Below are 16,413 nucleotides of genomic sequence, written 5' to 3'. Positions count from 1 at the left end.
AAACATATTGGAATGGCAGCATATGTGGCTCCAAAATCTGTATGTAAAGCCAGCTTCAGCATTAATGGTGCCTTCACAGATGTTATGATCTGCCATGTGCACTAAATCCTCAGTCACACTGGAGTAAAAGTAAGACAGCGACTTCTTCTCCAAAGGATTCAGTGGAATTTTTCCTCTTTCAGCAACAGAGTGTGCAACAGCCTCAGCCTCTGGGTGATTGCTTTGCACTGAAAGGCGACTGCACAGCTTGCCTGGTGGTAAGCAGCCTGTCTTCAAACAATCACAGTGTGACTTGGCCTGGCTGCAATCACTCTCAGACCAATTGGTGAAGGTTTGTAAATAAATGCAGTCTAATTTAAAGATGTAGACAGTTTCAAACACATTGTAATCAATCTCAGTCTGTGGCACGTGTTTTTGCAAAGGGGGAATCTATTCAACTGGTTGGCAACAGGGTTGTATTGTGGTTATATTCCTATATGAAAGCATGGCTACTGTTGCTTTGGTGATGAGAATTGGCTGCAAGCGGAGACCAGAGACAGCCACGTCATCTCTGTTCACTCCAATGGACCAGCAATGGTCCATATACTTTTATAAGTACTTTTGAAAGTTAGAAACATTAGCTGCACTAAAGCGATGTAGTTGGACGAAACTTTGAGATGAAATTTTAAAATGTAAAAAGGTAAAAAAACAAGTCTGCATGTTACCCACTAAACACATACTGTAGCTATCTGAAGGCCAGATAGTTACAGACGAATTGACAATCTTAAATTCTGAAGCCCTGCTGACACAACTCGTTCTTGCTCAAGGCCTCTAGCGGCGACCTGGTCGCCTTCTTCAAGTCAACCACTTCAATGGTTTGAGTGATATAAAAGTAATTTTGTTTTTACATCATTTTTCACAGCAGCTCCACTCTTGTGGCTATGCAGTGAGGTTATTCATTTAAAATGATGCTAACTAGCACTTAACAGAGATACAAAGATAAATGAGGCTGCTGGGCTGTCATTGGTTTTGGTCTTAAATCAAGCTATCTATCCGAAGTCATTACGAGTGGTAAATATTAATAATGTGTATCCAACATGATAGCAATCCATCCAACAGTTGTTTAGACATTATACTCAAAAGTACAAATATGAACCTCACTTTCTGGCCTGCACAGCTCTTTGCTGCTCAGGAATAGAGACAAACACATGGATTTGTATTTCAGTCATGGCAGCTAAAAAACTCATTTTCAAACCAAATGAAAAGCAAATTTACTTACAAAAATGATTCCAATATTCTGCATGGTAGTCTATTTCTTCTGTACTCACCACTCTAATTAAGTAGCTGTGTTGTGAATGTGATACTTTAGATTCATAAGTTACAGATGACATGAGGGGAGAGTGGTGATGCGGCCGTGCCAGAGATGTGTTGAAGGAGAAAAGACCTGTCGATACTTCTGCAGTTCCCACTGGCTGCCAATTTAAATCAGCATTTATAGATTGCTTGATGCCTCTTTTAGTGTAATTAATTTAATTTAAGACAGTGTCAAAACTGTGAGGACATGACGTTACACTAGGTCAGGGAGATTTACTGTAGGTAGATGTAAAGGGAAAAAAACTGTACTGCAGTTCATCACCACAGTAAGGGATTGTCCCAGACGACACGAGCAGCACTAGAGTCTTCACGCTCATCTACATCACAGCACAGCCTGGCACTCCTGAACTTTAAATCAAGTCAATACCAGGGGACAGCAATTTGCCAGCTGTTATGGTGAATGAACTCACTGTTTCATGGTTCACAAAGACTTACTTACTTGGACATAGTTTGACCAGAATGATGCCAGGGAAACAGGACGTTGCCGACAGCTGCCCGATAGCTATACACACCCAAAAGCCCGAGGGCGAGGGCGACCTTTGAGACCCACGAGCACCGTCTTTGAACCAGGAAGTAGATGAGAACCAAACAGAAAGCGGACAGCAGGGAGAGGACCACCTTGTGCTCAGAGCTAGAAGAGAGAAAATGGAAGAGAACAGTCACGGGCTGAGAAACGTGCCAAGCACTCAAATGATGAGGGGATTTTGAATTTTCACACTAAAGTTTATATATTTTTAAAGTAAATGCTCAAAGTATTACAGTTGGCCAAGTAGTGGCTTAAGGCAAACCACATCTATGGTCAGTTTATAGATATCTATATCAATATATCTCTCTCTCTATATATATATACATATATATATGTAAATGAAAAAAATGTAACCTGTCCAGGAATTACAGATTTAAATGAGCAGTTTCACTAAAGTCTTGGATGTTTATATCTTGTTGTTGTTTTTCTTTAATTGAAGTACATTAACATGCACTCTTGCATTTCAATATATTTACTTTTGAATTATTGTTATGTCTTATGAACAGAAACCAATTCAACCACTTCACTGTAACTAAGTAGATTTTACAGAGCACCACAGGACAGCTCTGAATTCAGCTCAGTTCCAGCTCATTATTATTATTTTTGGTCTCTGCTAGTAAGTAGTAAGTAAGTAAAGTTTATTCATATAGTACCTTTCACAGATATGTGTCACAAAGTGCTTTACAAGAAGGTAAGAAAACACAATACAGTCATAAATACATCATAAAAACCCGTCTAATTAAAAGCTTTTTGAAATAAAAAATGTCTTTAGCTGCTCTTTGAAGGTCTCCACAGAGTCCAGACACCGTAGAAATAGATGAAGTGCATTCCACAGTCTGGGTGCAACAGCTTGGAAAGATCGGTCCCCTCGACTTCTAAAACGAGTGTGGGGGACCACTAAAAGGTTTTGATTCGATGACCTACGAGAGGAGGTATGTGTACGAATCAAATCAGCAGTATAGGGAGGGGCCTGTCCCTGTAATGCTCTAAAGGTTAAAACTAGAATTTTAAAATGGAACCTAAATCTGATTGGGAGCCGGTGTAGCGACTTCAAAACAGGAGTTATATGAGCTCCCATGTTCGAGTGGGTCAGTAGCCTCGCTGCAGAGTTTCGAACAACCTGTAGACGAGCTAGCCCTTTCTTGTTCAGACAAGTAAACAGGCTGTTACAGTAAGAGAGCTAGAGCGGTTTTGCATTACACACTTCAGGATAACCCTTAGTATTCTGAACTGTGAATTCCTATCATCTATCAGTTAATTTACTGTCTAAAAAAGGCTGTTTTCTCCTTTCCTTTTAAGGCCACACTCTTGAAAAACCAGATGTCTTCTCACTGGCTGCCCCTCACAGCTCGCTCCACCCACGGGTGGGTGGGGCTTCTGTCTTCACAGCCAGAGACTTGTGCCTGAGTTGACCCGACAAATCCAAGAGTAGAAAAAAATATTGCTAGACCAGCTGATTAAAGCAGTTTGAAGCCTTAGCTCCTGGCTCTCAGGGATTACTTGGACATACACTCACCTCATTGTTGTGAACTGACCGTCTTTAATACGACGGTTCACCAGTGTAACTGTATATATAATAACACATGAAGAGAAAGCATTACAGGTTCTCATTTGAAGGCTGAAGGTGAACATTTACTTTGATGAGATGAAATACTGTCAGTCAAATCCTCTAGCTTCAGGTTAAATTTTAAAGAGGCACAGCCCCTCAATTGTTCACTGGATTAAAGTCTGTAATTACGCCACACTGAGCACCGATAGGAAATAGTAAGACATCAAAGTTGAAGCCGTGTATTTAGCCATTAGCTGGATCAGACTGGCAGTGGAAGTTGAATGCTTTGAGACAAGATGAGGCATAACGCTACCTGGATCTCATTATCCAAGCAACAGGCACTGCAGGTAGGAAGAAAGGGCAACACTGGACAGGGAAAAGGTCAGAATCCACATCTCTGTTCCACAATGTGATGAATGTTAAAGAACAAACTATAATCCCCCTGCCTCGCACTGCTGTCAGAATATTAATGGCTCTGAAAAAGCCACAGTTTTTACAGAGAAATCACAGTTTTCCTTCAGTCTGGGCAATCTGAAGACGATTTTCTCTTCTTGAATCTTTAAAAAAAAAAGAAAAGCTAAGTGGGTAGTCCTATCAGCTTCTCAGCTAGAAAAACACATTAAAAATGTTTTAGTGTCAGAAGAAAAGACTTGCTCTGTGTGTTAACACCACACAGCTTCCATTAGATGTCTATATCTAGCATTGAAATCTAAATGTATTGTTCACTCAACTGCTTTCATTACGTCTACTACAGTAAGCAATATCCTATATCACGGCTTTCCCCAGAGAACATCAATGAATTTGCTACATTGATCTGTTACATTTGTGTGTAGGTGGAGAAACAAATTGAGATTGAAAATCTTGTCGCTGCACTGCATTTTAGCCTACTGAGTATGCTGTCTGCAGACAGATTGCTTTTCTACAGTGAATGTATCCCCATGTGACTGTTGAACTTCTATCCTTAAACAGTGAAAGATGCCTGTTCTTTTTTAATTCTGTTTGATTTGTCCTAAAACATCAAGTGTAGTTTTTTTTTTTTTAAATTGTAGTTGTGTTGAAAATAAGTTCCTGTTATGTCCTGTCACCTTCATGCTGCCACATAACCACATACAAAGAGAAATATACCATACAGCATGACACAGAACTAATGGTCCTCAGCTTTGCTAGCACCCCAATGTTCATTACAACATCAACAATACAACACTGCTTGTCAGAACAAACAACATAGTGAAGATTTTGCTGTAGAGCCTTATCAGCAATGAGTTTACCACTGTAAATTTTGCTTTGAGTAAAAGAGAGCAAATACACTTGAAGGGATTTATGCATGCATGTAACAGATTTCAGATAAACTTCTGAACTTCGGTGTAATCGCTTTTTGTACCCGGCCCTTTTGTACTGCTTAACACAAACACATCAGAGACAGAACCCTCTATCCTTTTGCTATTCATAGAGTCGTCTGATTTTCCCTTGAGGAGTGACTTAGGAATAAAAATGCTGCCAAGCTAATCTTGAATCAACCAAGAAGCTGTTGCAGTTGCCACTCTCTCTTTGCTTTGCTGCCTAGTTAAACAATAAATGTGCACAAACCAACAGTGATGGTTAGTTAGGTAGTACTACTAGCTTTCATGCATTAGAATTAGAATCAATGTTTCTGTAACAATGGAAAATATGACTGTGCAAGAAAAGCATCACTGCAGTAATAGAACTATAATCGCACCACATTCCTCCTCAACTATTTACTGTTTTATTGCCTTTTTTAACATTGGTTGACTTTCACAGCAATACAATGATCACTATCTGTCCAACCAATCGTCAGAGAGAGTTAGTGACTACTTAATAAACATAGTTTAGCATTTAGCAGATAAAAACACTTGTCTTGCTATCCAGGAGGTAGCTGGCTAATTTACTAGCAACTGACCACTTGCTAAGAGGAATTATGAGTGCCTTTGGGTTTTTGTTCAGGTAAAGTGACACACTGGAATTGTGAAACAATCACTGACCACTTAATAAAACACACCTGTTCTACTGCTCAGGAATGCAAATATCTTCCCAGCAGCCTGTCACATGGTAGCAGCTTGTGGATTTAGGCAATTTAAGCATTTAAATGAAAGTCAGAGAAGAATGGTCAGACCGCTTCACGCTGATAGGAAGGCAACATTAACTCAAACACCCAGTTGTTACAACCAAGGTATGCAGAAGAGCATCTCTGAATGCACAAGCAGTAACTGTAACTGCTGTCAGCTAGCAACAGGAAACTCCAAAATTAGACAACAGAAGACTGATGAGTCTAGATTTCTGATGCAGCATTCAGATGTTTGGGTTCAAATTTGGCAGTGAGTGTAAATCCACTACTATATGGTATTAGGTGATGAATCATCAGTGAAACCAGTTTATTTATATCGTTCTCCAAATACTGCCTGCATTTTCTTGATATGAATAAAATATAGTGACTCAAATATTTAAACTACTTAAAACTGAAGCATTTATCAAAGTTAATATTAGATCAATAAACCCACCTGTTGAGCCAATGCCCAACGTCAGGGATATGAGCCCACTGCACCCCAGTTTGGTTGAGGGAGCGCAGTAGCCGGCAGCAGAGCAGAGTGAATGGTGGCGTGGCTAACGCTAACCACTTCTCTGAGAAAATCTCTGCTTTGGGGTGAGCAGAGGGATGACGGTCTTTGGAAGGGAGGATGTGCTCTTCGTCATCTCCAGAGCCCCTCTTCTCTCTGAAGTACTTGCGGCAGACATCCTGGAACACGGTGAGGCAGAGCGTGTTGAGCAGAAAGTACCAGGTTTGGTGCTCTTCCTCTACGAAACTGCTGGCCGCCAAGCTGAGAGTGTGACCGACGGTGCCGGCCAGCAGCAAAACATCCACCTCTGACAGCGACCAGTCAACTTCACTGCTCCTCAGAGGAGACTGTGAAAGAGAAGAAAAGAGAATAAAAACCAGGAGATTTAGAGCAGGCTATAAAATCAAAAATAAAAGAGGCCCCAATGTGTTTGCTTGCACTGCAAGAAAGGCATATTTACTGACAAGAGAGTGGCACACTGCCCTGATCTGTCCATCTTTTTCTCAGACAGGTGACTAATAAATCAAACAGATAAACACGACAATTTAGAATTAAATGAAAACAATTTAGTTAAAGATTCAACACCTGAGATGATTATTGGGTTTTCAGCCACAGCTGTATTAATTTCAGCACCTCATTCTGTTAAATTTAGGATCATTTACATTGGACACAATTTAGATAGAGAGGAAAGAGCTATTACATCCACACAGGCCCGACTACATACTCAACCTACTTTCACCTCGCCCACCCCAGAGTGATGGGATCACAATTCTCAGTGGGACAATTAGATGGATGAAACTACTGCTTGGGTGATTCACACTAATTTGGCACAATACTGAAAACCTCATCTCGTGACACTCATTATATGACTCATGCACTTCACAATACTAGGATTACTGCCTCGTGCTTCTACCAGTCATGTAGCAGTTTATAACAATGAAAGCTTCGACTTGACGCTTCGTTTAAAAAATAAAGAAAAAAAGACTTTACCTCATTCATTTATTCCGTCATTTGTAGGGAATTCTGTCAAAATTAGCATACAGACTCTTAAATTGAGGCTGTGAGGTTACAATGACCGTGACCATGACCATCAGATCTTAAAGTCCAATTAGATGTTTGTGCCGAATTTTAACAAATATTCTCAAGGTGTTCCTGAGAATTCATGAGCTAGGCATGAGTTATGCCTAAAAATGGCTGTCGTAATAATTAATCAGTATTACTATACTCCTTTGAGATTACCCATGATGCATTGAGTATTTCTTTTTCAGTTACTATGTGTTAATAGACCTCTCTGCTGAATCACACTTGTTATTAATCTCTGTCTCTCTTCCACAGCATGTCTTTATCCTGTCTTCCTTCTCTCTCCCCAACCGGTCGCAGCAGATGGCCCCGCCCCTCCCTGAGCCTGGTTCTGCCGGAGGTTTCTTCCTGTTAAAAGGGAGTTTTTCCTTCCCACTGTCGCCAAAGTGCTTGCTCATAGGGGGTCATATGATTGTTGGGTTTTCTCTGTATGTATTATTGTAGGGTCTACCTTACAATATAAAGCTCCTTGAGGTGACTGTTGTTGTGATTTGGCGCTGTACAAATAAAACTGAATTGGACTGAATACACAAAATGGGTTTAATTAATTAATTAACTGTGTTTTATGCTGGAAATGTAAGGCAGAAAGAAGCACTTAGGTACATGCATGGGAGTGTTCCAAAGTTTTCCCTGATTGGAGAAATGTTTTGGAATATATGGGCCAATGGTTGAAGTGTGATTTGTCCAGAGCCTCATGCCAGACTGATTCTTGTGATTTGGAAATAATCTCAAACCCTGATGCTAAAACTGTGGACTGAACAGATGATGAACACTGCTGTCTGTGAGAAGATGTTGGGATGGCTTAATTGTGAAAATGAGCTGGCTTAAGAGCAATGGGAAAGTTTCTGTGACTTCAAATCCAAAGCCAAAGTGAAAACATAACTTGTGTGTACTGGACGTTCGCCAAATGAATATTTCCCAACAACTTATTGCACAAACTGACTTATATACCTCACTTTATGTCAGTGTATTGTTCTGCCTTGTTCTACGTTGATGTTTTTATGTCTAATTCAATAAAATCTGAATTATAAAAACAAATAAATACATTAAAGGTGTCATGGGGTCACGCTGACCTTGGCCTTTCACACCCAAACTTAGCTCATCCAAGGGAATGTCTCTACCTAACTTGAAGAAATCTCTGACGGCGTTCAAAGAGCTACACCGTCTTCAAAAACGGAGAAGACATAAAGCATTATGGACAAAATAATGCCTCCAGCTACAGCTGTCACCAGCGGGAGGTATAAAAACAGTTCAATTTCAAACCCATCATGCCTGCTATATTCACGCAGACCAAAACGAGAACAAGCGTTAACCGATGCATGTGCTATTTACACTCAAATTTAAAAAGGTACACCATTCAGACTCCTGTTACGATGAACAGAAATATTACTGCCAAACATCAGATCATCCATCACATGTCACTACTGGATGTACAGCAGCAAGTTCCTGCCTTGGCACTGCTGACAGTGACCATGAGCTGTCATTCATAAATTGTGGTCGGTCTGTTATGGATGCTTCAATCCCATTTTTAAGATTGCTGTTTGTCCAATCGAACACTTGTATGCAAATGATTTTATTCACTGAGCTTAAGTTCAGGCTGAGTTCAGCCAGCCTCTTAGCTCAGCAGCAATATTTTAGCCTAACAAACAACAGACATGCATCTTTGCCTGTGTTCACCTTGATGACAAAGACAGGCTGAGATGATATATTCAGCACCTCCAGGCTACAGTGGTGGCTTCGCTGTGGGACCGGGCTGTTGCAGAATAATTTCCCCTTACACCAGGTTATTGTTATTGCAACCTTTACACCTATCCCTCTTTAAACAAGATGCCGGGTCATTAAATATTTGGTCTGGCAGTTATGTATACACAGAAAGAGAAAAACATTACTTAACTCTGGATATAAAAGTCGTGGGTGAATACATTTTCATATATTAACAGTGCACTAAGAGCAGGTTGCATTTTTATTAAGCTCTTTTCAGGTTTTACGAATATCTTCTAGATTTAAAAAACCCAGCGTGTTCCTAAACTCTCCCAAAATATAGTTCTCTACGAGTCCCATAGTTTAAGTCAAGTAGAGATTGTTCATCTGTTCTGTGTACGAAACTATAAGCCATCCATGCGTTACTGAGAAGAGGACTGATGGCCTTTATGCCTACAGCTCCTGTTTTTGAGATAAAACATGTCACATCCCAAAGGAAGCTGTAATATATTTTTCCAGCTTCACTGCTCCTTGCTCTTTCCTTCAGTGGCTGGCAAATTGTGAAATTGGAAAAGCCTGCTGCATACTAATCTGTGTTCATGGCATGGTTTCATACATACTTAATGAAAGTATTACTTAAAAAAAATAGCAAAAACAAGTAGCAACATTTACCCAGGCTAATATAACCAAGTGATGCAGGATAGATACAATTTCACTAAATCCTCGAGTATACAACTTGCATGCCTTAGCAATACAGCAGATGACACATTTATGACTCAAGTTAGTCATCGGGTTTAACAGAAAAACTAGAGCAAAACACTCAAGAGATACTTCAGTTTATAGAAAAGTTATTATAAAAAGTATCACTGGCATACGTATTCAACACCTCCTCCACTGTGAGTGGAGGAGGAGGTAGTCACTGTTCATTCAATGACATTCGAATGAACGCTTTCCAGGCAAAACTGCTATTCAGCTATTATTAGAAAGAACGGCTTCTTTTGATGCATTCAGTCATATCCTAGTCTTGGATATTTTTGAAACACGGGTTGAGACTGGACCCGTTGAAATACTAGTCCCTACTACACCCTAGGCTGAACTCAACTCTATATTGCAAAAGTCTACAATTATACAGAGAAAACCCCAACAATCAGATGACCCCCTTTGAGCAAGGACTTGGCGACAGTGAGAAGAAAAAACAGAAGGAAACCAGCGGCAGAACCAGGTTTATGGGAGGGGCAACTATGTGCCATGACTTCTCTGTCTGCTCTTGTCACCAGCAGGTCAGGGCAGATGATTTCACCCTCCTAAGTCTTTTCTTTCTTCCTCCCCACCAAGGCTGCTTGATGTCACCAATAGTCACCTGACTATTGGTGTTTTCTCTGTAATATTGAAGGGTCATTTCCCTACAATATATATTTATAGAATATAGAAAGAATATATCAAAAGAAAATGGAGACGACTTTTGCGATCCTACTTGGTTCAGATAACACTTGCAGGACAGGACTCATTTTATCTTAGTTTTGTTCCCAAGCACATCACCCGTTGAAAACAACAAGGATCAGTGCATTGTCTTTTTCTATACAAGATAAACATTAAGAATTTTCTAGATTTGGTGGTCCTATATGAATTGTAGCCTCACTTTCCTGTTCTTAGCTGACAGGAGTAGCACCTAGTGTGGTGTTCTGCTGTGGCCCACTTACTTAAAGTTTCAATGTGTTGTGCATCAGAGATGCAAAGAGAAGTCAGTATTTGTTACTGTTGCCTTTTTGACAACTCAGAGCAGTTAAAGCTATTTTCCTTTGACATCAACAAGGCACTTTCCCCCAAAGTTCTGCTGCTCACCGCTAATTTCTCTTTCTCAGACCACTCTTTATAAACCTTAGAGACGCCTGCGCAGGAAAATCCCATTAGATCAGCAGTTTAGACCTGCCTGTCTGGCACTAACCTTTATTCTAATGCTGCTTGAACTGTAGCTGGTCGTCTTGACATGTTAGATTTTTGTCTTAACAAACAGCTGAACAGGTGAACCTAATGAATTGCTGGGTGAGTGTAAATTATATCCCGACTTAGTTTTCTGTGCTTTTGGCTGGTCTACACATCACTTACTGTGTTAGGAGGAAATTATACTCCCATCATGTTCTTTGCTGAGAGTCCAGGAAATTTAGTCGAGAAACAACCATCATATATCTTGTAAAAGGGACGTTTTAGTTTATACATGTAAAAGAAACCAGTTTAATTAAGAGAGCTTCACAGGGCTGTTTTTATTTACTAATGCTAGGGTTATAGGTGTGGTCTTACATTAAACAAACATATGAGGGTTTTTCATCTTCACATTAATCTGCGAACCATGAACTGAGCTATGATATGGTTGTCTATTGGTTTGAGCAGATCATTCTAAATAATGCATAAATATTCTCTGACCATGCTGAGGGCTCCATGTAGAGTAGAACATAAATCAGGACTTGACCTGAAGCCTAATGTGCTGAAGTAGAATATTGCTCTGCCCTGCCAAAGGCCTTTTCATGACAAAGCACAGCTACTGATGTAGCAAATGACCTTTTAGTCTTTCTAGCCTAAAATTATTGGAGGGTCTTTGATGCCACTGTTGCATCTATGCCACTTAACATCACTTTTCCTGTGAAACCGATGTGTCCAGTATGTGTGTTTGATTTATCATATTCTGCCAGCTGACCACTGAACCTGCCTTTCCATCATGCAGCTGTGAAATGGTAATACTGACTCAGACTGACTTCTGAGCTCTGCCATTTAAAATATGACTTTTTCCACTCAGGCATAATAAGAAATCATATTAAACTCTCGTGCTGGTGACAGACTAGAGTAAGCTCCTTACAAAAGTCATGAGAGACTCAATTGAATCATTTATTAAGGGATTCTTAGCCTTTTTTTACTTGTTGGAAAAATATAAGCCACTTTTGGCTGTTCTCTTACCCACAAGGGGTCTCCCACAGCAGGTAGCGCCGCATGTCTAAGTTGGCAGATTTGGGGGGTTTTTTTAAACGCCGGATGCTTTTCCTGACGCAACCCCGAAAGAATCAGTGTCTCGTCCTGGGATCGAACTGGGAGTCATCACTTGATAGGCGAATGCAAAAACAAGATACAGATTCCAGGTATTTCACACTTCTTTACACCTCCTGTACAGAACTACTTTTTTAAAATGACCTCACCTTTGGGTCATTAAAACTCACTTAAATGGAATTCTCATCACATTTTTGCTGGAGCAGCAAGTTTTTCTTTTCGTTTCCACCTTGCACTGAAACTAATGAGGACAGAGTGAATATATGTTTTGGAAAGTTTCCCCAAAGCAGTTATTTGTCAAGTCTAACCAGACACAGCTTTGCACTTAGATCCAAATGGATTCCTGAAAGTATACAACATCATTGTGCCTTAGGATTATTTGTCACATTTTCCAGCACTACATGCTACATCTGGTAGTAGCTTCAAACACACTTTTGTGTGAAATCTGTCCAAAAGTTTGTAATTTTGAGCAGATTTCCTCTTGTCGGAAAAATATTCAGGCCTTCCTGGGAATTCATCAATTTCATCCTTTGATACTAATACAGTGTAACAATAAAGCAGCTTTATTATTTAATCTCAGTATCAAAATGAGTTTGTCAGTCATGACTTTGAGGACACGGAGTCCACTAATTGCATTTCCTCTCACAGGTTATTAAAAAGATCTTGGCTGTGGAGATGGGCCATGATTGTAAGCGCCTAATCACCACTTTTGGAACGAGAAATAAAACATGGCATGATACACAACGGCACTTTTATATACACCCTAGAGTGGCAGCAGGACTAAATCCATATGTAGCTTTTAAAGGAATCAATAACATTTAAAATCAATTCCAACATCAACAGGAAGCCAAATTATGGAAGCTCAATACAGTTGTTCTATGAATAGTTAAACATTTCAATATATCTGTAGAATGATTTAATACCTGACATTGATTATACTGTGTATGAAAGACTGACTTAGCTTCCAGGTCTTTAACCTGGATTCTTTCTAATGGCGAGCAGGCAGCGACTCTTGTGGCTGAAATGATATCAGATTATTATCGAAGTCGTTGGGTGAATGACCCTCCAGCTCCCTTCATGTATGACTTCAGTAAACACTTTTTTTTTTAGTCTTTAGAAATTGAAATTCCAGTTTGACTTCTTACTGAATATAACATGATGCTCATTTTGTGTTCCCCGTGAGAGTCAAAGAGGAGGATAAAGTAAGATATGCTTTAAGGTGAGCCTATCGAGTGACTGACAAGTTATTATATGACCATTGTCGGCGTTATTGATGGGCCTCGGGGAGCAGGCCCACCCAGTAATCACTGTGCCTCCTCAGCAGAATCCTACTGATACACTTCAACTATGAGTTACACCAATTCATCAAACGAAAGTTGCTGTGGCCACATTTCTCTCAGCGTGTACTGTGCATGTGTGCTTGTAATTGTGCATAGTGTTTTGGGGTTTTTTGTAATAGCAAAGTGACTTGAGCGAATGCCCCTCGTTAACGTTTAAATGGTCTGCTGCCAATCCTGCATGAGCATGCACTGCTCTTCGATTACTCTTTTAGCTCCACCCCCTGCAGTTGTTTTAATATGACTTTTTAAAAACAAAAAAAATCCATTACATAACAACCTGAAAAGATCTGAAAAGTCAAAGTCATCTATCAAAGCTAAATGCCAAATTATTTTCAGCTTCAAGTCTTGGGATTTGTTACTTTTTCTGTTTCATATCGCTTCAAATCTCACATCTTCGAGTTTTTGTGTTGGAAGTTCACCTTTCACTGGCATTTAATAAACTCAACAATAATTCAATTAAGAAGGAAATACCTCCAGGATAAAAAAAGAACGAAATTAATTATTAGTTGCAGTTATAATCAGCGGCAAATATTTGTGTTTGTTTTCATCCACTCTGAAACCCTCTAAATACTTTGAGTTTGCTGTACATACAGCAGTACTTTCGATTTATGAATGACTTTTAGCAGCCAAAGAAACGACACTGCTTTGGTGTTTGTTGTGATCAAGCTTTGCTTTTATAAGTGCATTCTCCACTGGGCACCAGGCACATGCTCACATAGCCTTTCAAGGTACTTGGCAGGTAGGGTGTTTCATGAATCCTGCAGAATTTCAGTTCAGTGGCTGAAACGAGCTCTTTGAGATTTTTGTTTCTACATGAGTTGAGCTGCAACAGTTTGTCTGTTTGATTTTTCTGACCAAAGTCTGGTAATTTCACAAAAATCTGCTGCTGGTACAAAAGCACATTTGTCATCACAGGTCATCATCATCACTGAACTATGAGCACAGTTTTTTTTGTTCACTATGACATTTGTAAGACTCAAAAGAAAACAGTCTTTTCACAGTCACTCGAGCCAGAGAAGAAACACCTCCCGTACCGTATGAAATCCTCCACATCCTCCAGTCTGTAGAGTCGGAGAGTTGATTTCCTCTCCCAGCCTAATGACCCAAGTGGATTCTTCTGGCTTTTTTTTTGCTACATCAGCACTTTCTCAAGAGTTCCCAGAAGGCAAATGAGATGTAACCTTTACGGATAAATTAATAATGAGCAAAGAGTTGCAGCAGCAAAGGGAAGCTACCTTTAAGGCCCTTTAAACAAGCACTTATGACTCAAAGGTTCCACTTCCATTTTCCACTGAAGAACCACTTCAACCTTTCTATGATTGATAACTTACTTCAACATATTGCTGGGAATTACTTCAATTTGTTGAAGGACAATTTAACATTGCAGTGATGGAAAGAGGAAATTACTGAAACAAATTTAAACTACCCAAAACCTTTGATAGCACAGACAAGAGTGCGTTATCATGAAGGCTTAACAAATACACCACTTATCTTCCAACTGCACCAGTAGTTAGAGTCCAAATGATGGACTGTCTTTAGTTTTCTTCATTTTCAATTTAGTTTCACAACAAGTAAAAATCCTGACTGTCTTTAAACTACCTGAGTGATGTTTTTACGTCATTCTCCTAAAGGATCCTGGCAGTGCATATCTTCTAATTGACTATTTTAACTGTTAATTAGACCCGACACCCCATCTGTCCATTGTATTAGTGTCTGTTTTATTTACAGAGTTCGCTGTTTTATGGGCACAGTCAGCAACTTTTCTTCCAATAAACTGGACAGTATGTTGAGAAACGGCATCTACTCACCTAATAGAACCACAGTCTACTGATGCGTCTACTCATATAATATTTTATAAGACATTTATATACTAATGTAACTTTCTTTTAACGTAACTTTATTATGCAGAAACAGCTCCACTTTCCCACCCTCGGAGCCAAGTTTTTGGCAATAAAGAGGCAAAAATTAAAAAGTTATAATATGCAGCAACTGTACATTATATGGATTGAATTCTGCAGTCAGGTCCTGTATGTGTACATGAATCAAATTAGTGTTTTTAATTTGTTTTGTCATCTTTTAAATAATTACTGGAGGGCAGTTGGTATATAATGCACTTCAGATTGTGTAATATTCTAGAAAGCTTTGTATGTTTATGATGTTATGTATAGCTGTGCTTTTTAGACTTGTTAGCAAGCTAGATGCTGTTTTTGGAGACATTTTTGTAATGTTGCCTCTGTACATGAGCACAGTGGATTTAAAATCAAAAAATCAAGTTGTGTTTGAAGATCAGATTTTGAGTTTTCATTTACAAGCTTTAACAGAAGTACAGAATTTACTGTTGAGGAATAACATACGTTTTTATAGACAGTGCCCCGTTTTCAAAGGCTCATAAGTACTTCGACAACTGATTTTATATGAAAGTTTTATGTCAAGTGGAGACCCGTTCCCTCATTATTCCATAAAAAATTATTCAAAGAAAACTGGAGTTGATTCCAAGTGTTGTACAAATGAACCTGTATTTGGTAGTTGTGTTCAAAAGAGGTTGATGCAAGGGAAGGAGGCAATTATTAGTCTGAAAAACCATTTAAAAACAAACAAACACATAAAGCCATTTGAAAAATGAAAAAACTGGAAAAAGGTCAAATCAACAATTCCTGAAAAGGCCAGCTCATCAGCTCAGGAGCAGGAGGACCTTCAAAGACCGCAGAAGATGAAAATAATTCAAGAACGCTCAAAGAGGTAGCTGCATCATTGTCAAGGTCCACAAGAGACGCCTTCGTGAATGGAGACAACAGGGTGCAAACCTCTGGTTACACTTAAGAACTATCAGAAAATAGGCACTGTGTATAAACATGGCTATAATTCCTGTACAGTTAATAGAACACTTTTGTTAAACTTCCTGAGTTAAAGTTGAAGAGCTGCACTTTAATTGCATCTTGATTGGTTAATTTAAATCCCACTGCAGTTGTGCACAGACCACAAAAATTGTGTCACTGTACAAGAACTAATGGACCTAACTATAAAACCCCACCACCTGACAAAGTAAACAATACTGCTGCAACAATGTTTCAGTTTGAATAATTATTTCTGTGTAGCATGGAAATGTTTCACACACAGGGTAAACACACTAACACCACAAACTTCTGGCATGTCAGAAGTCATGATTATGTGATCACTGCTTTGTCCAAAAATACTGTTGTGTTGCCTTTCTGCAACTCTCACCGTCACTCTGAGTGCCTGACTCACAACAACAAC

General features: G+C 39.4%; 1 protein-coding gene across 1 annotated transcript in view; it reads right to left on the bottom strand.

The window, feature by feature from the left end:
* The window catches only part of pigg (phosphatidylinositol glycan anchor biosynthesis class G), an 81,908-nt gene that overhangs the window by 30,209 nt on the left and 35,286 nt on the right, over positions 1 to 16,413 (bottom strand). Inside the window, exons 9-10 of the mRNA XM_031751430.2 lie at positions 5,945 to 6,348; positions 1,793 to 1,984 (exon numbers count right to left, since the gene is read on the bottom strand). Coding sequence (XP_031607290.1) covers positions 1,793 to 1,984; positions 5,945 to 6,348 — 596 coding nt within the window. The remainder of the gene's footprint in view (positions 1 to 1,792; positions 1,985 to 5,944; positions 6,349 to 16,413) is intronic.

Source organism: Oreochromis aureus, linkage group 2 (genome assembly GCF_013358895.1).
Source record: "Oreochromis aureus strain Israel breed Guangdong linkage group 2, ZZ_aureus, whole genome shotgun sequence".
NCBI lineage: Eukaryota > Metazoa > Chordata > Actinopteri > Cichliformes > Cichlidae > Oreochromis > Oreochromis aureus.
Note: the sequence above shows the minus strand (reverse complement) of the source record. Positions and strands in the feature narration are given on the sequence as shown.